At 42.9% G+C, this 23,847-nt stretch overlaps 1 protein-coding gene across 16 annotated transcripts in view; it reads left to right on the top strand.

Moving 5' to 3' along the window:
- KIAA1217 (KIAA1217 ortholog) overlaps positions 1-23,847 on the top strand; it is a 508,152-nt gene that overhangs the window by 427,530 nt on the left and 56,775 nt on the right. For all 16 annotated transcript variants that reach the window (XM_063607293.1, XM_034930120.3, XM_034930117.3 and 13 more), the window contains one exon: positions 5,680-6,512. In XM_063607293.1, the coding sequence (XP_063463363.1) occupies positions 5,680-6,512 (833 nt within the window). The remainder of the gene's footprint in view (positions 1-5,679; positions 6,513-23,847) is intronic.

Here is a 23,847-nt window from a genome sequence, read left to right on the forward strand (position 1 = left end):
CTTTATTTTTCTGTGTCGGTCATCTCTTTCTTGCTGTAAAATGAAATTGTTTAAAGCTTACATTATGACATTAGTGTTGAAATTCTGTGGGGAAAAAGTGTCAATGGTACAACATAGCTAGTTACTTAAACTCACTGAGGGAAAAGAGATGATAAGATTAGTAGCATCAGAGAGATCAGTGGTAGAATAAGGGACTGGGATATATTAATGTGAATGGCAACTCGTGTGTGTGTGTGTGTGTGTGTGTGTGTGTGTGTGTGTGTGTGTGTTGCTTATTTATTTTCTTTGTAAGTTTAGTATAATTTTCTCCCACAAGGCCTGACTTTGAGTACCAGCGCAGGAAAAACCCAGTATGTATTTAATGCCATGTTTTTACTCATTAGCCAAATAACAGTTAAAAACCAAAACAAAATAAATCTGTGTTGGTGACAGATTCTAGGAAGATCTCTCCTTAGTAAGAATACCCACAGCAAAGGCTGGGTTTGTTTTAAATTGTGAATTATACAATCTTAACCATCATGCTGCTTCCATCTATCAGATTCTGGAGTCTCTAAATTCTACTTTTTATTGCAAGTGTGACCTTGGAAATCCCACTGAAGACTTGAAAACATCCCTCCGGTGATGTCCCCTTACCTTCCCCCACATCTTAAGAGCGAGTTGCCTTAGGTTGGTCCCTGTCTTTTATGGTAGGATTCCCAAGTTGTCTGATCGTAAGGGTTCATTCTAGTTGTGGTTTTAAAACAAATGTTTCCCACTCTATGTTGGGATCATTTTGTCATTTTTCTTCTTGGGCTCTATTTAGAGCCAAGGATGAAATACATGATCCTGGTTCTTTTTAAAACTCTGTCTTGGAAAGTCAGTCACAGCTTGGCAAACCAACATAAGAATTCTGCCAAGACTTCCAACATCTAAGTCACCTGTGTTGATAGAGACATTCAACCTCAGATTACCAATTCTGTCATAACCGAATGTTTGTATTCAGCGCCACTGTGGATAACTCAGATTGACGGTGACTCTTTCGGTGACCCTTTTGGATGATGGCAAGATTATTTTGAAGTGGACAGGGCAGGGAAGACACACAGGATTAGCTCCAGATCCGGGCTGCTGACTGTTCATGGCAAGCAGCCGTCCTCATTGGCTGAGGTCCCATTCTGGTTGGTTGGTGTCCATGCCATACTGGATATTAGCTGTAAAATATTTCGACTATCACTGGTGTTTCCCACATGAATGCCCAATACAATGTATAAGAATTACTTTTAGTTAATTGTTATATTTCTTTCTAATCTCATCTATACATACCACTAGAAAATCTATTGAGATATTCTAGTTAGATCTTTAAATGTTTCATTTTAAAGGTTATTTATGTATCTCCTAACCATTTTTTGCATGTCACCAAGCATGTTTTTAAAATACCTTTGTAAATACCTTTGCTGTTTTCAAAGAAATGTACCCAACTTTTTATGAATTTAAATAAATTTTACATTTTCTTTTTACTAATATTATTTATCCTTCTGGACAGTTCTATACTCTCTAGAATATTTTATTTTATTTTATTTTATTTTATTTTATTTTACTTTACTTTATTTTATTTGAGACAGAGAGTCTTGCTGTGTCGCCCAGGTTGGAGTACTGTGGTGTATTCTTGGCTCACTGCAACCTCCGCCTCCCAGGCTCAAGCAATTCTTGTGCCTCAGCCTCCTGAGTAGCTGGATTACATACAGGCGCATGCACTGCGCTGGCTAATTTTTGTATTTTTTTATAGAGACAGGGTTTTGCCATATTGCCCAAGCTGGTCTCAAACTCCTGGCCTCAAGTGATCCGCCCACCTCAGTCTCCCAAAATGTTGGGATTATAGGCGTGAACCACTGCACCCAGCCCCTAGAATCTTAATGTCCCTTTTTACACTCCTGCCAAAAAGAGGAAAGCTTCTGCTGGTTAATTGGGATCGTAGTCCCCCAGATCAAGATGTACTCTGAAGGTGGCTAAGGAAGGAAAAGAGAACAGGGAATAGTGACTGACCTAGTTAGGACTGTTGTTCATACCAAGAGGGTTCTAGATATTATATTGATTGATTGATTGATTGAGACAGAGTCTCACTTTGTCACCCAGGCTGGAGTGCAGTGGTATTATCTCGGCTCACTGCAACCTCCACCTCCTGGGTTCAAGCAATTCTCTTGCCTCAGCCTCCCGAGTAGCTAGGACTACAGGTGCATGCCACCATGCCCAGCTAATTTCTGTATTGTAGAGAGGGGGTTTTGCCACGTTGGCCAGGCTAGTCTCGAACTCCTGACCTCAAGTGATCCGCCTGCCTCGGCCTCCCAAAGTGCTGAGATTACAGGCCTGAGCCACTGTGCCCAGGCAGTTCTACATATTTTAAATATTTTTCTGGAATTAATAACAATAATGACAACAGTACCTACCATTTGTTGTATGTGATTTGCCTTGGACACCGTGTAATGCTTTATAAACAGTGGCATATTTGAGTCGATGTGATGAATTTATCTTGATGTTTGTTTTGGTTGGTTATTGCATTGTGTAATCTGATTATGTGGAGAATTTGCCCACATATCCGCTGCTCGCTGAGCCAGTCCCTCCTGTATTTTATGACCTGTGAAGCCCTGTGCTGCTTCCTGCTGAGCCATACTTTGCTTTTTATTGAGCCCTGAATTGTGAAGGCAGAGTGAGAGAGGTATTTATAGAGGATCCGTGTCGCTCTCCTGCAAAACCTGTGTCACGCGGTTGCCCAGCCTCCCTGGAATGAGCATCAATCAGGTGTATTATCATGCAATGACCTTGGGACTGTCCCTTCTGGTCTAAAGCACTGAGCACCTGAGTCATGAGGGTGTCCAGTGAGCAGGGAGGTCCTCATGGGCTGGAGCATCAGGGCAGGGGCCATGCAGAGCAGACGCACCTGGAGCCTGACCTCGAACCTTCATATGGATCCCCAAGAACTAGCACATGGGGAGAGATTCCCTGGAGTGAGGGCAGCATCAGGATATCACAAGTTAGGTTTAGAGAAGGGAGAACAGATTAGCCTATCATAGTGGGAGCTCTGTGTGTGAGTCTTGGGAGGGGAGTAGGGAGGAAGTGGAGATAAAATTGTAATTGTGAGGGAGGAGCCTGCATACTCCAGGGGGCCCAGAAATAGCCCCTATAGGAGCCAAGAGGCCAATTCCGTGGTGCCCAGGTCATGTATTCAAAAAGGGCTCCATTTTGTTGCTACATATTCGCACCTTATTTGCACTTCTCATTGGTCACTTTCATTATGAAATCCACTTGTCTATGTAAAACTTGCAGGGCAGGGATTCTACACCGCTGGATCCTTCCAGGAGCAAGATAAGGAAGCCGTGGGAGTCCCACTGGTTGTTCCTGCATTCTTATCTACGAAGTTTAAGAAAGAAGGTGCCCTCTCCATGGCGCTTGGGAGTTTCCATGGAACTTGGGGGCTTGTTTAGAACTGTATCCTAGAATAACGCCAGGCACTTACCAAGTGCTTGGTAAATACTCTTTACTACATGCAGCGAATTTTTGTGATAAAGAAGCAGTTAGTTTGTATCCTGTGCATTAGGCTCTGTTTCATTTTCAACCTTCTCCTGGTGCCTCTACTATCCCTACTGTCTTCCACATCATCCACATCATGGGGTCTCTTGGCTGCTCATCTTGGTTCTTGCCATTCAAGCCCCCACCTCTTTCCTCGGGTCCCTCCCTCATCCACCCTCCAACCATTTATACCCTTCTTCTCTGTCACATCTCCTGGAAGTCAGGATAGGGACTGTGGGCTCCTGTGACCTCACCAATAGAACTTGAAGAATGGATGGAGCCTGTCTCTCCTTCCCTCAGTTATTTGGAGAATCTCAGTGGTCATTTCCCCACTGCACCTTGACCAAAGCAAAAATATATGAAATCATCATATCCTGAGTTAGTTTTTTTTTTTTATTCTACTCCCTTGCTACACACAGTAGCATAGTTGCAAATTACAGTTGACCATTGAACAAGGTGGGAGTTAGGGATGCTAACTCCCCCACACACAGTAAAAAAAAAAAATCTGTGTAGAGGCCAGGTGCAGTGGCTCATGCCTATAATCCCAGCACTGTGGGAGGCCGAGGCAGGCAGATCACCTGAGGTCAGGAGTTCGAGACTAGCCGGGCCAACATGGAGAAACCCCGTCTCTACTAAAAATGCAAAAATTAGCTGGGCGTGGTGGCACATGCCTGTAATCCCAGCTATTTGGGAAGCTGAGGTAGGAGAATCACTTGAACCCAGGAGGCGGAGATTGCAATGACTGAGCTGAGATTGCGCCACTGCACTCCAGCCTGGGAGACAGAGCGAGACTCCATCTCAAAAAAAAAAAAAAAAAAAAAAACTGTGTAGAACTTTTACCTCCCCGCAAACTTAACTACTCACAGCCTACAGTTGACCAGAACACTTACAGATGACGTGAATAGTCGATTAACGCATAGCTTGAATGTTATATATATTATATACTGTATTCACATAATCAAGTAAGCTAGAGAAAAGCAAATGTTCTTAAGTAAACCATAAGGAAGAAAAAAATGTGTTTCCTATTTATTAAGTGGAAGTGGATCATCATAAAGGTCTTCATCCTCGTCAACTTCATGTTGAATAGGTGAGAAGGAGGAAGAGAAGGGCTTGGCCTTGCTCTCTCAGGAGTGGCAGGGGAGGAAGGATATCTGTGTATAAGTCAACCTGCACAGTTCAAAGCTGTGTTCTTCAAGGGTCCACTGCCATTGTACTCTTATTGCTTAATTATTTCCTTCCAGCCTCTCCATGCTGATTTCTCATAGGCTCAAATGAAGAGTTGGTGAATGAATGAAACTTCCCTTCCAGGTTTTCCCCCATGCATCTCCTTTCCCCCTGCTCATCTCCCTAGATTGTATCCACTTTGAAAGACGGGAAACATGGTTACTATTTCTCAGGGCTAACAGTAGAAAAATGTGCTCAGGACAAGTTTTAGAAGACTCAGCGTTAGCACTATTGATACACTAGACCTGCATTTATTAAGCAACGTCTCTAAGAAGCTGTGACATTAAAATTTAAGCCACCACACTATTTTTTCCTGAAATCCCACAAAATTGCACTCTCCATCAGGTGTATTCATTTCTTGTGGTTGCTGTAACAAATTACCATAAATTTAGTGGCTTAAAATGTCATAATTTTTTTAAACACCATAGGTGTATCATTTTACTTTTATGGAGATCAGAAGTCCTTAATGGATTTTGCACATCCATATCAATGTGTCGGCAGGGTCATCCTCCCTCTGGAGGCTCCAGAGTGGGATCCATTTCCTCACCTTTTCCAGCTTCTAGCAGCTGCCCACATTCCTTGGCTCATGGCCCCTTCTCATAGCACCTTCCAAACTCTTCTAACCCTACTTCCATCAGCATAGATCTCCCCTGGAGCTGATTTCCCTGCCTCCTTCCTCTGCATATAAAGACCCTTGTGATTGCCTTGAGTTCACCAGGATAAAGATCTCCCATCTCACCATCCTCAACTTCACCCCATCTGCAAAGTCTCTTTTGCCATCTAAGGAAACATATTCACAGATTCCAGGATGAGGGTGTATACATCTTGCAGGGGAAGTCACACGGTTACACACTGAGACTTCTCTTGAAACACAAATATCAAAGTCAACTTTCTGATCCCTTGTTTTCTTTTCAGATGCAGAGAGAACTTGTTTATGCAAGAGGAGATGGCCCTGGGGCCCCTCGCCCCGGATCTACTGCTCATCCACCCCATGTGATTCCAAATTCCCCACCATCTACTCCGGTGCCCCATTCCATGCCCCCCTCCCCGTCCAGAATTCCTTATGGGGGCACCCGCTCCATGGTTGTTCCTGGCAATGCCACCATCCCCAGGGACAGAATCTCCAGCCTGCCAGTCTCCAGACCCATCTCTCCAAGCCCAAGCGCCATTTTAGAAAGAAGAGATGTCAAGCCTGATGAAGACATGAGTGGCAAAAACATTGCAATGTACAGAAATGAGGGTTTCTATGCTGATCCTTACCTTTATCACGAGGGACGGATGAGCATAGCCTCATCCCATGGTGGACACCCACTGGATGTCCCTGACCACATCATTGCATATCACCGCACCGCCATCCGGTCAGCGAGTGCTTATTGTAACCCCTCAATGCAAGCGGAAATGCATATGGAACAATCACTGTACAGACAGAAATCAAGGAAATATCCGGATAGCCATTTGCCTACACTGGGCTCCAAAACACCCCCTGCCTCTCCTCACAGAGTCAGTGATCTGAGGATGATAGACATGCACGCTCACTATAATGCCCACGGCCCCCCTCACACCATGCAGCCAGACCGGGCCTCTCCGAGCCGCCAGGCCTTTAAAAAGGAGCCAGGCACCTTGGTGTACATAGAAAAGCCACGGAGTGCTGCAGGATTATCCAGTCTTGTAGATCTCGGCCCTCCTCTAATGGAGAAGCAAGTTTTTGCCTACAGCACGGCGACAATACCCAAAGACAGAGAGACCAGGTAAGGTGCAGTGAGGGTGACCGAGGGTGGTACCTGGGCCCATGTGTCGCTGTGGGCAGCTCTACAGGGGTCAAACCGACAGAATAAATGTCTGAGCACCCATCTCTGCAGCATGTCCTGTGGATGCTGCAGGAGTCACAGAGTGGTGTCAAAGCCTCCATTGTCTGCAAATAGTTTCTAAATTGGCAGGGGTTACAGCCATTAAGCCATGTTCAAGAAGACAGGTGCAGCAACAATAGTAATCAGTCCCTTGTGCCTCTGGAGCATGGATCTAAGAGCATTATCATTTGTATAAATCTGAATAATTTGGAAGAAAATTGTCATTAGCAGAAGCCAGATGAAAAGATCAAAAGGTCATAATAATTGATCTGCTACTGCTGAAAATAAGGAGTGAGTGTTTTAAGTTTTAACTGTTGGAAATGGCAGTTTGTGTTTTTCCTTGTGGAATACAATTTTGTTTTCTCATCTGGTTGTGGGAAGTGGAAATAATGTGTCTGTTTTCTAGGAGGATAAAAATCTGAATTTGCATGAAAATAGAATGGCTTAGATTTAATATTTATCTAGGAGTGGTGCTGAAATCAGCAAAATTTTTCCAGGGAAAGACTCTCTGGGGACTTGAATTTCTTTTTAAATGACATATTTTATAATTTACCAATTCAGAAGCTTCCTACTCTATCTTGAAAACCTTCCAAAGTTCATATAGTAATAGAAAAGCTAATTTTGATAAAGGGAATTTCTCTAGCCTGAACTGGTTGAAACAAGTCAACATAATAATCGTAAAAATCTAGCCAAAGAAATTGAGTCCAAAGAAGGTTTAAGCATGCTGCTACCTATTGTTATATATGAATCAAGGGGTATGAAAAATAAGATGTCCAGGCCAAGTGCGGTGGCTTACGCCTGTAATCCCAGCACTTTGGGAGGCTGAGGCAGGTGGATCACCTGAGCTCAGGAGTTCTAGACAAGCCTGGCCAACATGGTGAAAATCCATCTCTATTAAAAATACAAAAATTAGTCGGGTGTGGTGGCAGGTGCCTGTAATCTCAGCTACTCGGGAGGCTGAGGCAGGAGAATCACTTGAACCTGGGAGGTGGAGGTTGCAGTAAGCCAAGATCGCACCATCACACTCCAGCCTGGGGGACAAGAGCGAGACTTCGTCTCAAAAGAAAAAAGAAAAATAAGGTGTCTAGATATTCAGTTATTCAATACCTTATTAGAACCACTGCTTCTCACTAAAAAATGTTAATATCACTTACTATTATATACCATATAAAAAGAAGGCCAAAATTGTGAATGGAATGTGACCTGTCTACCTTACTATTTTCACACACAAGTCAGAAAGCCCTGAAGTCCTCTTTAGCACAGTTTTATTATGAAAGGGCAATCCCTTCTTACTTGTTCAGTTACAGGGAATATCATAGCAGAAAGATTTCAGGAGACAGAAAGAGAAATATCATAAAAGTTTTGGGATCATTAATGAAACAAAAGTTCTAACTCTCTCATGTAGCTAGAATAACAACAACAGTGAATGGCTTGATGATGCAGGACTAAGAAAAAATAAGGATTGGAAAATAGTATTCATTCTCTCCTTTCCAAAGTCCTCATGAAGTGAAATTCTAAGCATCAAAGAAAGGGACTCTTCCCGTCACTGCAGACAGCTAAGGGGTATAGGATAAACACTCATAGTGGTTCATGGGAACAGACCAATGTGACATCTGGAGAGGAATCTACCAAGATGTGCGATAAGTCTTGGAAGCCTGTGTTGCATACTTCACAGAAAGGATAACACACCTGTCCCCTTTGGCAGGCTTTGAGGTGCTGGTTGGGAAATGGTATGTCGCTGAGGGGATGGCACTTACGGGAGCAAGAATTTAGACCAGAAAACAATAAAGATAGTTTGTCTCCTGCATGTAATGTTGAGAGCCAGAATCCATCCTCCCCATCATCCCCCTACCTCCCACACTGACCTATCCTAAATAAAAGAGCATCAGGAGCTTGATTTTTCCATGACCATATTGAACTGTTTCCATCCCGGTTCTTGGGTGATAAAAACCTGAATTTGCATGAAAACAGATTAGTTTAGATGTAATATTCTTTTGGGAATAGTGCTGAAATTATCAAAATTTTTGGCCAACCAAAGATGGTGTCTGCCTTCTTTCCAGAACCTAGCTCAGTGTCATCCGTGTAATTACCACGCACACACAACTTAATGTACATCCTTGAGCCTCACTTTTCAAGCCGTTTAGTTATGGAGAGAATAAAACAAACCCTCTGCTGACCTGTGGAGTCATCTCTGTATGGGATCAAAATCTTGAAAGATTTTAGCTTTTGGTACTATGGGTATTCTTTGAGGGCCTCCACTCCCTTTTTTAAAAAAGATCTGCCAACCCTAGAGACTTCCATTTTGTAAAATTTCAGAAAATTCTATGGACTTCAGTTTTACATGTTAGAAAGCCTTTTTAGAAAATCCAAATTATTCTATTTCCAGATTAACAATATAAGAAAAACTGACTGAACAGATGAATATTCACCTAAAATACAGTCATTATCACCAGTGTATTCTGACATATGATTGTAATTATGAATGTAATTTTACATGTTCACATTTTTCATTCCCCATAATGTAAAATAGCACAGGAAAAATTTTATCTCATACATCTTGCCAAGGTGACTCTCCACCTGTAATCAGCTTATCTCCAGAGGGTGGAATTAGAATGCTTGGGTATATGTGGGCCGGTTAGATTCTCTTTTCCTAGAGACCTGCACATAGACACACAGACACACAGAGACACACACATACCACATGGACACACAAAGACACAGACACACACAGACATACGACACACACAAAAGACAGACACACCTACACATACACTCTCTCTCTACATTTAGACTCACTATTGCTGAAAGACCTAAACACTCCCCGCTAACTCCCCTCAGTCACATGTCAAAGGTGAAGAATAATTCTCTGGTCAAAAGAACTTGAGTCTGGAACTTTTGCCCTCAGCACTCCTACATGCTTCCCCCGTTGTTTCTTACATGGGACAAAGTGACAAGGGTGGAGCACATGCCATACTTCCTCCTCCAAGGACAGCTCAGAATCTGGCCCTGAACTCTTTTAGATATCTTGGTAACTAGGCTGACATGTAGCATTCCTGGGGAATGTATAGGAAGGAGGTGAATGGCACCTATCATTTATTGAGAGCCTTTTATGAGCCAAGCACTGTGTGAAGTGGTTTCTATACATTATATGATGTAATCATCATGACAACCCAGTGAGATATGTACTATCATCATCTCCATTTTACAGATGGAGAAACTGAGGCTCAGAGAGGTTAAGTAACTTGCCCGAGGCCACAAAGCCAGTAGGTGGCATAAAATGTCCAGGACTATTAAAGAATTCTACATATTCCATGCTGTTTACCACTGTGCAGTATTCTGCCTTGCAAATGAGAACTATAAGCCCCACCTCCACACAACAGAGAAGTTAATTCAGGAGTGAATTCTAAACATTTCAACCAGAATTCTTCAAAAATTGTTTCAGGACTAGATGCTAAGTAACTGCTCCTAAAGGATATTTACAATCATAAACACAGTAGAATTTGCATAATTATGCTGCTAAATATACACATGCCATTTTAAATATAACTGCCCTAGCTAGTATATTAGCACGACTATGCAGAAATAGGGGAAGAAAGAGGACAGCATTCTTGGTAGACTTCATTTTTTTAAATGCATCTGAGTACTATGTCAAAGAAAAATGTTAAAAACAGGAACATCAGAAACAATTACTGAAGCACAAAATTATAGTCCATCGTCTCATCTATACCATGATGTTATTTAGAAATGCTTAATCTGTGTAAGTATTGTTAAAGAATTTTCAACCCCTTAAAGCTTAACTTCATGAGCACAGGGTCGTATAAAGAACCAATCCAATTTCTGTTGCAATTTCATAATATTAAAAAGCAAATAAATATGAGAGTGTTTTTCATATGAGAGTCTCAAGTGACATTTTACATCGAAGATGTGAAGCTGCAAAAACACCAGTGGGAGGCTGAGAAATCGGTGGCTGTGCTTTCTGTTGGCACTGCTGGGTTCTTATGCTGTTCTGAAGAGCACTTCAATATAATAGCCCAAATAACTGTGGGATGTTAGAAATCAGAGGGAAAAATTCTTCCTTCCACATGCATACTTTGAAGACATCCAGTGGTAGCTTTTTTGAAGGAACATGATTTGGTAACAGCTCTGTTGACTTGAAAATAGCTCGCTCAAGACTAAGTAATTGAGTCTTCAGTCTTATATTTAGTCACATACCTTGTGCTAATGAATTTGGCATTTCTTTCTTTCCTTTTTTTTTTTTTTTTTTTTTGAGACGGAGTCTCTCTCTGTCGCCCAGGCTGGAGTGCAGTGGCACGATCTCGGCTCACTGCAAGCTCCGCCTTCCGGGTTCACGCCATTCTCCTGCCTCAGCCTCCCGAGTAGCTGGGACTACAGGCGCCCGCTACCACGCCCGGCTAATTTTTTGTATTTTTAGTAGAGACGGGGTTTCACCGTGTTAGCCAGGATGGTCTCGATCTCCTGACCTCGTGATCCGCCCGCCTCGGCCTCCCAAAGTGCTGGGATTACAGGCGTGAGCCACCGCGCCCGGCCGCATTTCTTTCTTTCTAAAGATGCTTCAATGAGCATCTAGTAATAATAAATTGCATCTAGAATATCTGGAGAACACGGTGTCTATGGTATGACATTCTTGTGATGGTAGGGGTCTCCTCCCAGGAATACCAGGGACTTTGGGGTACAGTGACAGATCATAGCTGCTTTGACTTTCAGAACAGCCATTCTAGTGTCTGAGCTTCTAGAAAAGAAAGCAATCTTGAGTGATGAAGTGGTTTTATCCAAGTGACTTCCATTCAGCTAGGACTCCAAGTAGAGAATAGTCCTAGTGACCAGGAGAGACTGCCCAAGGAGACCATGTGTGACAAATGGCTTAGTGCCTGAGGCTCTGTCTTCTCTAGGTTGTAAAATTACTTCATTAAACAGCATCATTATTTCTATTCATGGCACATAAAACAGCCCTTAAGAATTGTAAAATTCTGGGACATTTATGTTTTGCTATTTTCTATTTGTAGTTTGGATCATATACTGTAATGTAAAATACCTTTAGTGAAATAACACTCAAAATTCAAGAGTGCTTATCGCAAAGTGACTACCTTGCCTTCGAAATATGTAACAGATTCCTCCAAATTGATTTTTCAGGACCCAGTAAACTTGAACTGAGATTGTATTTTTACACTATTCTATACCTAGAGCAGCCACATTCGACAAATTAGCATAGAGTTACCCTAGGAAGAAAAATTTTGCCCATTCCGAGCACCTATATCTACAGAAAAGCAAACAACTTGAGTTTCTATTATGATTTTTGAGGCATGGTAGACTTAGCAGAACCTTCTGTGTACAGGAGGAAGCCCACATGGCAACTGGCAGCTTGTGTCTGCTGTTAATCATTTCACATCACTTTCTCATTTTATGAGGATTCAATGTTACTATGTTGGTAACTTTTAGGGGTGAGATGGATCCTTGGTTAAACAGTTGATCAAATGAAAGTCTAAATTCAGATTTATGTCATTGAAAAATGTTCACTGCGACTGGAAGACCTTTGAAGATTTCCTAAACCATGCTTTATCCTCCTAGAGGACAGTCAGTTTGAATGATGGGAAAAGAAGGATTACTTGCTTTCCTTTCTTGCTGGTATAGTAAATTCTTGCTGGTATAGTAAAAAGTGAGCCACATCAGCGATATCCTAAGTAGTTACAGTTAGCATCTCGGTAAAGCAGAGTTTCTTAACCTCTGTACTGTTGTCAGTTTGGGCCTGATAATTTGCTGTAGGGGGCTGTCCTGTGCATTGTAGGATGTTGTCTTAGTCCATTCTGTGTTACTATAAAAAATACCTGAGACTGGGTACTTTGTAAAGAGAAGAGGTTTATTTAGCTCATGGTTCTAGAGGCTGAGAAGTTCTAGGGCATGTCCCTAGCTTCTGGCAAGGCCTTTTGTGCTGCATCATAGCATGGCAGAGAAGGTCAAGGGAGAAGTGAACCCAGGCAAAGAGGGAGAAATCTGAGGGGGGTCTCGTTTCCTAACAACTCACTCTCATGGGAACAAATTCATTACTGATAGAATGAATCCAATCTCTTAAAAGCGAGAGCAAGAAATCACTCACTACATTGAGAACAGCATGAGGCCCTTCATGAGGGATCTGCCCCCATAACCCAAACACCTTCCACTAGGTCCCACCTCCCAGCACTGCCACGTGGGGGATCACGTTTCAACATGAGTTTTAGTGGGGACAAACCATATCCAAACCGTAGCAGATGTTTAGCAGCATCTCTGGCCTCTACCCACTGGAAGCCAGTAGCAAATACCAACCACCAATCCTGACCTAGCCAGGATAATCAAAGACATCTCTAGATATTGTAATGCCCTGCCCAGGGGGGCAAAATGCCCCAGCTTAGAAACGTTGCTCTAAAGGAAATTTGAACTTTTTCTACTTTTAATAAAACAGAGAAATGAAAGAATACCCCATGTTCAAGCAATGTAAATTGTGACATTCATAAGGCAAGGACCAGGACAGTTATTACCTCCATTCTGCCCTCCTCCTCTTGATAAAGCAACTCATTATTGATAGAGCTTGCTATGACTACCTTCAGGTCAGTCAATCTGCTCATCAACCAGTTGTTCAGAGGCAGTAACTTGTAATGGACTTCCAAGCCAGAGTGCCTGGGTTCAAATCCCAGTTCTAACACTTGCCAGCAGCTGGGACCTTTGACAAAGTACCGAATCTTGCTCTGCCTCCATTTGCTCAACTGTGACATAGAGATAATAATAGTATCTACCCCATAGGATGCAACAACTCATTACAGTTCAGTGTGTTATGGCAGCCTGGGATATACTAAGTGGCCGAGAGTTTCTAGTTTGAGCAAAGCACTCTACTAAGTGCTACTAAAGAGGAATGTAAATACACAGAGTTGGCAAGGATGAGGAACTCCCCGAAGAAGCAGGGAGAGACATTTCTGAATATAATATCAGAAAACACGTAAGGCGAGCAAGGGTGAGAGAATTAAACTAAATGTGAACACAGAATAGAATGAGCTGGGCTTACAGATCCAAATTAGAATGTTTAGAGTATCAAAACTGTTTTTAAGTTCATTTCAGGAAAGTAGCCAGGGTTGCACATCTGCTTAGGTCCAGGGGCAAAAAGACAAGCTAGGTTCAGGGCATCCTTTTAAAACTGCATCTGAGCTATAAGACTGAAGATAAGACAGCTAAGCCAGGTATGCGTGAAATCATTAGGTTATCTGTTTTGATGCCTAATAGTGCTTGACTGATTCAGCTCTTGTCTGAATTGCTTTTTCATGTAGCTGTAATTATGGATCAATAAATGTTTATTGAGCTGCTCTTATGTGCTTAGCTGTGGACTGGATGATTTGCTGCATACAAAGAAACTGAGATATGGTTCCCATACACCAGGAACATAAACCATGAAGACAGTCATAAAATATTAAAAGCTTAATATAAACATATAAGCTTTGTCACAGTTTAAGTACAGGAAGCTTCGGAGTTACAAATGCCTACTGAATACCTGTTTTTGAGAAACAACCACAATCATTGAATTTCACACTTGATATTTCTTTTGGCTTTGGTGATGCCCAGGGATGCTCTTCTTGTCATTCCTGAGAGTGACAATGTCTCCTTGTGAGTCAGAGAGGAGAGAAGGGGACATGCCAAGTCACATGGCACCCCCAGAGGCTTGAGCTCCAGAGAAAGATCTCTTCCCAGCTTCCCAAAGTCCAGCTTGGAAGTCAGGACACGTTTTCCTTGAAAACAATGAGGAACAACGACAGGACTAATAATACATTGTAGGTTAAAGAGGCTTCCATGGGCCAGCTGGAAATCCAACCACCATTTATCCCAAGTTCTAAACAATGAAAGTACAAGTAAACTTTTCAATGACAAGCCTGCCATAATTTGGGGTCTGCTTGTACATAATTAATTCCAAAGAAGTGATACAGACGGTAATTGCTATGAATTCAGAAAAGGGAACATTTTCCCAAAGTTATGTGGGTCTCAGAGCCTTCTTGAGAACATTGAGATGGTCTAGAATTGAGGGCATGTACGTAATGAAAAGATGTCATTTGGGAAAGACCAACTAGTCTCTATCCAAAATTTGCTATACTTTTACCATCATGGTACCTATAAAAATGACATCTCGATATGATGTTTTGCCAGTCTCAGAAATCAAGTGCTGACCAACTGAATTGTTATTTCATTCACAGGAATGGAATTTCTTGGTTAAGTCATATTTGCTAGTTACTCCTTAGACTCCTGAGTTCAGGCAACAGATACTTGATAAACATACTAGACCAACTAACAAATTTATGCAGCTAGCTCTATTCTTACACCAGGGATACTCTGTCAGAAATGCCAATGGAATAGCAGCCACAAGGTCTGTGTGCTACTTTAAACAAATCAATATCTCAAAAGGAAAAGGCGTCGTCTGTCACTAATTAGATCAAATTAAAATGTGCTGCTGTATCTCCTTTGAATATTCATGAGGTGCTGTCAATCAGAAGCCCTAAGTCTGAGACCAGAAACTTAAGCCAGAAAAAACTAAATACTGTGAGATTCAGATAACTCCGTCCTTTGCCAACTAGAACTTCTTCAAAGAGAAGAGAAATAGCTTAGGTGCAGAGTAAGCCTCCTGAAAAGATGACAAAATCAGCTTAATGCAGAATCGTGGGGTTCCCACCCAACCTAAAGACGGATCGTCAAAATAGCCCAGGAGCTGATAATCCTAGACTCTGTTGACACACAGGACACATAGTTTAGCCTCTCTTGTGATTTACTTGCCCTTCTGTCTGGTGGAAACCATGGAGATTACACTTGTCCTTATTTGAATTCTGGACTTCATTTTTCATGAATGAAGTGATTCAAAAAATACAGCTGGGTCTAAGCATGAATTCTAACTTTCAAAAATCACAGATCTTAAAAAGTCTGTATTGAACTGGGTGCAGTAACTCATGCCTGTAATTCCAGCATGTTAGGAGGCTGAGGCAGGAGGGCCACTTGAGCCCTGGAGTTCAAGACCAGCCTGGGCAACATAGTGAGATCCCATCTCTACAAAAGACTTTTTGAAAAATTAGGTGTGGTGGCACATGCTTGTAGCCCTAGGTGCTCAGGAGGCTAAGGTGGAAGGATCACTTGAGCCCAGGAGTTGGAGGCTGCAGTGAGCTATGATTGCACTACTGCACTCCAGCCTGGGCAACAGAGCAAGATCCTGTCTCAAAAAAAAAAAAAAAAAAAAGTCTTGTATCACCAGTAAATACTTCCTCTGTCTCCTTGTCCATCCTCAAAGCTAAAGAGACCTTAGAGAATACTGGGTCCTAATAGCTGACTTTACAGCAGGAGAAACAGCAAGGAGACTTCCTAAAGGTCCAAGGATGGGAGCTACTCTAGTTAAATGACATTTCACTATCCTGCTGCCTTAAGGGTGGCTCCAGCCGTTGCTCTTGACCTCACAGCCACCCACTGGGCCACTCCACCTCCATCTCTCACCTGACTTGCTACAGTGGTCTCCCAAAAGGTCTCCCCACTCAGTCCCTGCCCACCTTCTGCCTGTTCTCATTGGGGAGGCCAGAGTGACCCCGTTAAAACGTAAGACCTTTCATGTCGAGCCTCAGCTCAGGACTCGCCGTGGCTCCCCTCACATTTTGTCTTTGCAAGCACAAGTAACTAAGACAAAACAAAAAGGAAATGCACTAGAGAGACCAAATATAGCAAATGTTTTTTTCTTTTCCCTAAGAGTCATTATTTTATTTCTTTTGAGTCCACCCTAAGATTTACAGCTCTAAAGCAGGCGAGAGTGGGGAGTTCATTTCCACAGTCACCATGAGGTCCACTCAAGAGACCATCTCTCCTGACACCGTCTCTCATTTGAAGGTAAATTAGCTGGCCGTGTTCAGCTGGCCCATAACATGAAGCAACTGCTATTCCTACCTGTTTGTACCTGTGCAAAAAATGAGATGTCAATTCCAGAACACAAATGTTCCAGATTAGCCTCAGGGAAGAGAAAGAAAATGCAAAACAGGTGATTTCATAAAGCAGGGTGTAGGCTTGCCCTGGGGAGTGGCGGCTCTAGGCACCCAGCAGAGAGCCAACAGGAAGTGAAGTGCCTCACCCTAGATGTGAGTCACTAAGGGAGGCAGCTCAGTGCCACAGAGAGCCCTGGATCCGAGAAAGCCTGCAAGCTAATTGATCTGTTTCCCTAAGAAAAGCCCTGCCTGGCTAAGCCTCAGTGTCTTTTGTCCTAATAAGGGGATGATAATCTACTCAAGAGTTCTGTGCAATTTTTATTTTTATTTTTATTTTTATTATATTTATGTGTATATATATGTATATATATGTGTATATGTGTGTGTGTATATATGTATAGATATACATATATATATATTTTTTTTTTTTTTTTTTTTTTTGAGACAGTCTCGCTCTGTTGCCCAGGCTGGAGTGCAGTGGCATGATCTCGGCTTACTGCAACCTCCGCCTCCCGGGTTCAAACAATTCTCCTGCCTCAGCCTCCCAAGTAGCTGGGATTACAGAAGCCCACCACAGTAGCCCAGCTAATTTTTTGTATTTTTAGTAGAGACATGGTTTCACCATGTTGGCCAGGCTGGTTTTGAACTCCTGACTTCAAGGGATCCGCCCACCTCGGCCTCTCAAAGTGCTGGGATTACAGGTGTGAGCCACCGTGTACGGCCTATTTTTATTTTTCAATGTATTATTATTTTAGAGATGTGGTCTTGCTCTGTCACCCAGGCTGGAACGCAGTGGTGCAATCATAGCTCACTGAAGCCTCGAACTCCTGGGCTTAAGCAAGCCTCCCCCACCTCAGCCTCCCAAAATTTGGGGATTACAAGTGTGAGCCACTGTGCCTGGCAGAGGGACAAGTTCTGTGCAATTTAAATGAAAATAGCTATTAGATCACTTTGTGTACTGGAAAGTTTTCTATGAATAAATTTTTCATTGACATAAAACCATGAAGCCATAGAGTTGTGCCAGCCCTTCGGATCTGAGGGGGATTGTGTCCTTATTCCTGACTTGGGGCTGTTTCCTGGTCCCAACCAGAACAGCCTACACAGAAAGTGAATTGTGAAATAGATTAAAGGCTGTCTGGAGCCTTCCCTAAGTGCATTTGCTGTGCTGGGCAGAGCACTGCTAGAACCTGGGAAGCCAATTGTGCATGCGGGGAACACCAGGCCTGGGTGGGACTGAGCTTGGACCTCCTGGTTGGACCTGCCCGCCTTTTTTTTTTTTTTTTTTTAAATAGCTTCAGTCAAGATCACAGACCCAGAATGGGAAGAGCTATGAGATTTATGTAAATCCCTTCCAACCAGAAACTTATGTAATTCCAGGATTCTAAGTGAGGCTGGATTTCTGTGGGTAGTGGGTGTGAGAGAATGGGTACCCCTGTTTAACAAGGGGTAGGGGCCTTCTGAGACTGTTTTCTCTACAGAGTAAGGGTTCGTTCAGCCTTTTCCGTGGCCTGCCAAGAACTCAACTCCATGTTCCCTCACTTCCTGTAATTGACCTTGTCCAGGACTTTCTGACCTTGGAGAATTCACCTTTGCTCTTTCTGCTGCTTCGTGCATTCTTCCACCAAATGTCTAACTGACTGGCTCCTCTCCAAACTCAAGGCTTTGCCAAATGCCACCAGCTCAGAGAGGCCTTTCCTGGCCATGACACTTGAAGTTGCAACACTGCCCCGCAGTCTCCCGTGCCCCAAATGTAAGTTCCATGAGGGCAAGCCCTGTGCTTTTACCACCATATCCCCAGCATCTTGAGCTGTGCCTGGCCCAAGAAATATTTGTTGAATGAATGAATTTAAAGGGATATCATGAAGGCTTACACATCCTCAATGGTTTACAGGTTATAATGTGCTTCGCTACACATTTTTCTCATTTGCCCTCATTTTGATGTCTCTGTAGGGTGACAGCCTTTGGGACAGGTAAGGCAGTTGTTTTCCCAGTTCGATGGTTAAGGAGCGGAGACTCAGAGACGTTAAGTGACTTCTGAGTGGAGATTTGTATCTCCCCGTGGATGTCTGTTAATGAACTTGAATGCAGCATGCCCAAAAATAAAGTCCTATCTTCCCCACATCAGGTAACAACAGCTTCATTCATCTAGTCACTCAGGCCAAAAGTCTTGGTGTCATCTTGATTGCTGTCTCCCCAACCCTGCGTTTGGACACCCAGACCCAGAGAACAGTAAGATCTGTACTCAGAGGTTTCCTGGCTCCAGCCATTGCTCTCGACCTCACAGCTACCCATTGGGCCAAGCCACCTCCAGCTCTCACCTGACTTGCTGCAGTGGTCTCCCAAGAGGTCTCTCCACTCAGTCTCTGCCACCTTCAGCCTGTTCTCAGTGGAGGGGGCCAGAGTGACCCTGTTAAAACATGAGACCTTTCACGTCCAACCTCAACTCAGACTTCCCCATGGTTCCTATCACACTCAGGGTCAAAGTGAGAGTCCCTAAGATGACACACAAGTAGGGAGAATGCCCTTCTCGGCTGGACTGGGACAGCTCCAGGGTATCCCTATTGTCTTTGTACAATACTTGCAATGACCAATGGCTCTCCTGTCCACTTTCTGAAGTATCCTGGTGTGGAGAATAAATGATTTGATTTCCCTCGCCACAAGCCCTGGACAGGTCAACCGTCTGCCCCTCTGACATCATTTCAATCACCCTCCCCTTCCTTCCTTCACTGCAGGCACACTGGCCTCCCCAGCTCTCCTCAGTACTGCCAGGCATGCTCCTGCCTTGGGCAGAGTGTATATGTGTGAGTGCACCTGCCCTTCCCACAGCTTAGAACGTTCCTCCTCCAGACAGCACACATGGCCTGCTCTCTCACTTCCTTAAGGTCTTTATTCAAAAGTGACTTTCTCAGTGAAGCCCTGTCTGCTCACCCTGCGTAAAATTTCAGCTCTTCTTTCTATCTCTCTTCCCAGATTTTTTTTTCTCCTTCATGTTCGTTGGTGTCTAAGGTTTATCATCTATTTCGCTAATGGTCAGTAGAATGTAACCTCCACGTAAGCAAGGAGTTTTGTCTGTTTTGTTCATGTCTATGTCCTTAGTGCCTGGAGCATTCCCTAGTATGCAGTAGGTGCTCAATAAATGTCAGTTGGATTAATGGCTGAAAGAAAGGTCACCGCTGTAAGGATGGAGTCAGAGAACAAACACAGTTAATTCCTGGTCCACTGTTTTTGCTTCCACTAAATTGTATTTGGTCTACGGCTTCTCCGCTTGCCCTGGAACCCTGCTCAGAATACTGCTCCCTTCTCCTTCTTCTTCTCCCTCCGGATAAATTCTGCCATTCTTTTCAGCATCATTCACATCTCACCTATTATAAGAACTTCTTCTTCCCCAGCCTATTGCTCCGTCTCCACCATCCAGGAGTACCTTATTGATAGCACTGAGCACAGAGGAACCCCACAGAATTCTGGCTGGGCTGTAGCCACCATGCCCACCCAAGCCAAGTCATCAGAAGCCTAGGATCAGGAAGAAAGGCATCAGCATCACTGACTCTCAGTGCCCGTCATGGTGCTCACACACAAAGTGATGGTGGAAGTGAACTGAAATTGACATGATAATCAATCGTCTCCCGAGGCCATGAAGAAAATAAACAGCATCCCTAGGAGTATGTGAAGAACTATTTATTAGAGAGAATACCAACATCGCCACAGCATTCCCTTTCCACATCTCATTGCCAGTTTTCATTCTGTCAACACCTCAGTGAATTTATGAAGAAAGATTAGAAATAGCTTTTTCCTCCAGATCCTTGTAAATGGAGCTTCATTTTTGCCTGTTTTTTTACAGGTATCCTTAAATGTGTCTGTCTTCATGCACTGTAAGTGAAATGCAGAACATTTTAGATGAGCCCCTTTGTTAGGTTACAGACTCTTTCCTGACTTGGGAAAAGTGCCTAATGAGAAGGTTTCCCCCAACTCTGTCTCCTTGAAGATTACCAGAAGGAGAGGACATAGGAAGAAATAGAAGGGGCACAAGGGGCCTTTTCTTCTCATTTATTACCCTCCTCTGTCATTCAGAAAGCAATGTCAGTATAGCATGGGAACAGCAAGGCTGAAAAATAGCCCAGATGCAATGGGGTTCAGTTGGGATAATGTTGAAAGTATTCAGGGTCCAACCTGGGTAAGAGGCAGGAGAAATGACCAGAGACTGTTCAGACAGTATCGAAGGTGGAGAAAGTAAGGCCAGGCTACAGATAAAGAAATAGTTTGTATGAATAAGAGAAATGAAGACAACAAAAAATCGCCATACTTAGAGGGGGTCTTGGAGTTTCAGATCTAGACAGTAACACCATTCTGAGTTAGAACTCAAGGTCAGAGGATGGCTGTAAAGATTTTGAGGCTGTATAGTGCCAAATTTCTGTAGGGGTTGTAAGTATGGATGTTGAAGCTACAAAGGATGGCAGCTGGGGTATGGTGGATGGGAGCACCAGGGATGGGAGGGGATTTCCTGGGTAGTGGTAGGGAACTTAGGGATGAGATAGTCAAGAATTCCAAAGCAGGGGAGATACTGAGACATTAGACGAAACAAAAGATTGAAGTGCTTTTTAGGGGAGACAGAACATAGCCAGTCTTCTTGCTCATGCCATAAGCACAGGGCCCGGGGAGAAGAAATGGCAGCCCTGACTGCCAACTACACCAGTGTCTCCCAAATAGATCTAAATGTGTCAGTGAGAAGTTAAATGTATTGGGAGTTTGGGGAACAATGTCTTTAGTTACACAGCTTTTCCACCAATAGGTTAACTTCTGGCAGAAATAGAAAGGTCATTGCTTAGAGTCACATTTGAAGCTTTACCACAAATTCAGACAATTTAAATTCCTTTGTTTTGTTGAACTCATCTGAAAACAGAGTCTTTAATTACTTTGGGTTTTTTTTCCTCATACCAGAGTCAGGGCATGAACAAACAAGGGCATAGCCTCGCTTTAAACCTGTTCACTATTGCATCCTGGAAAAATGCCTTCGGCACTGCCAAGATCAAAGAGTTTTAGTTCAGATAGATTGCTCCTAGAAAAAAAGAAATTGACATTGTCAAAGAAAGACATGCCTGGGAAAGGGGGTGCAGTGCCTCTGCTGTGTCCACGGCAGCTAGCACGTTACCTAGCAGGTATTAAGGGCTCAAAAATATTTGTTGATTGACTCATTGGCCATGTAACACTTTCTGGGAGGGGAGAGAGATGACAGGGAATGAGCAGGAATACAAAGAAAAAAATTGCAAAATTTAGAACTAGAAGCAAATGGAGGAACCACCTAGTAGGGACTCTCAGAAGGCCAGAATACTGCAGTTGTTACTGACTACAGTGGGTTGAGGCTGCAGTGAGCTATGATCATGCGTGCTGTACTCCAGCCTGGGAACAGAGTGAGACCTTGTCTCAAAAAAAAAAAGTTCTATAAATGGAGTCACTCGCTAAAAATCATCCCCTAACTGGTTAGGAAGGTTAATGCTTCAGACTAGGGACTAATCACATCAGCTCGTAGCTGGTTTCAGCCATCTTCTGTAATATGTCTTCTGGATACTTAAGAACAAATCCTTTGGGATTCTTAATAGGGGAATCGCCAGCTTCATATGCTACTGACTTGTTTCTTAATAGCCATTCATTTACTTAGATATATAATAAGCACTTAATTCAGGCTTACTGACACTTTGGTCAGTACAAAGTCTCTAGTCAAAAAAAAAAAATCAAGGTGAAACTTGAATCAAAAAGTTATATAAGTGGGCCAGGCATGGTGGCTTATGCCTGTAATTCCAACACTTTGGGAGGCCGATCTCGCTTGAGTCCAGGAGATCAAGACCAGCCTGGGCAACATGGTGAAACCCCATCTCTACTAAAAATACAAAAGAATTAGCCAGGCATGGTGGTGCGTGCCTGTGGTGCCAGCTACTTGGGGGGCTGAGGCGAAAGGATCTCTTGAGCTCAGTGAGTCGAGTCTGCAGTGAGCTATGATCATGCCACTGTTCTCCAGCCTGGGAACAGAGTGAGACCCTGTCAAAAAAAAAAAAAAAAAAAAAGTTCTATAAATGGAGTCATTGGCTAAAAATCATCCCCTAAACACAGATTCTTTTTTTTTCCTTTTCTGTGTTCCAAAGACAGAACAGACCACCAACAGTATGAATTTTGCTTCGTCTTCACAGACAGACATGGAGCTTGCAGGAAAGTTGTTTAGAGTAATCAGACTTTTAACACTGGAAACAGCACTTCCCTGAATTTGACTTGAGTTTTTTTATTAATATTATGTTTGGATCATGAGAAGACTCATTCAGCCAGGCTGACTTAAGACATTAAATGACTAGTTAACCATATACACTAATCACATAAATATGGTTTGTGGAATGATATAAAATGGTTTATGAAATCATTTTTAAGCCATCTTTTCAACAGTAATTGTATCAGTCCTGTCATATTTTAAACCAAGCGATATTGGCAAGAATGAGCCTAAATGTCTTTAATATTCTGATGATGAGCATGAAAAATTGCCACTGCAATAAAATGACAGGGTTGTGTTCATCTCTCTTCTTCCATGGCACTTTGCTTTCTTCCCTTTCAACTTTAAAACACACTTCCTAACATTTCATCATGGGAGAAGGCTGCATAAGTTTCCAGTTGCTGTAATTTACTTAAACCATAAAATTGTTTCCATATTACCAACCATAAAATGGAAAGACAATCTTATTTATGAATTGTATAAATCAGATAATGTCCCCAAAATGAATCCTGAAACCAGACACACTTTGACGATTAAATAGGAGGGAAAATGTTTTCTCATTACCATATGTCAAAAGAATTGTATTTTTGTGAAGTGGCTTTGGTCAAGACAGTAGAGCATACACTTGTATTCGGTGCTCTGTGTGCTCCCACCCAGGAGAGAATGGTTTCCCCTCTACTGTCAAGCATCTGAACTCTCCAGGGGGGATGTCAGATGAGAAGCCACCTGACTCAGTATCTCTGATGCAGCGTGTCTCTTTCCTGGTGGCCTTGCAGATGACATACCCTGAACGAGGCCATCCAGGGAGCCTTCACTCCCTTCCTCACAGATACAAAAAGGCAAGCCAAGCATGTGGGTACCTGGAGTGCATATAGCCCTTTTGTTCTAAAAGCACCCAGACTCTTATCCCAGACCGTTCTGCAACTCTGTCAATGTCAGCCTTAAAGAAAAATAGGATGTTGTTTGGGAGTTGTCTCTCTCTGCACCCTAAAACTATTACCTGGTG

The sequence above is a fragment of the Pan paniscus genome, chromosome 8, assembly GCF_029289425.2.
Source record: "Pan paniscus chromosome 8, NHGRI_mPanPan1-v2.0_pri, whole genome shotgun sequence".
NCBI lineage: Eukaryota > Metazoa > Chordata > Mammalia > Primates > Hominidae > Pan > Pan paniscus.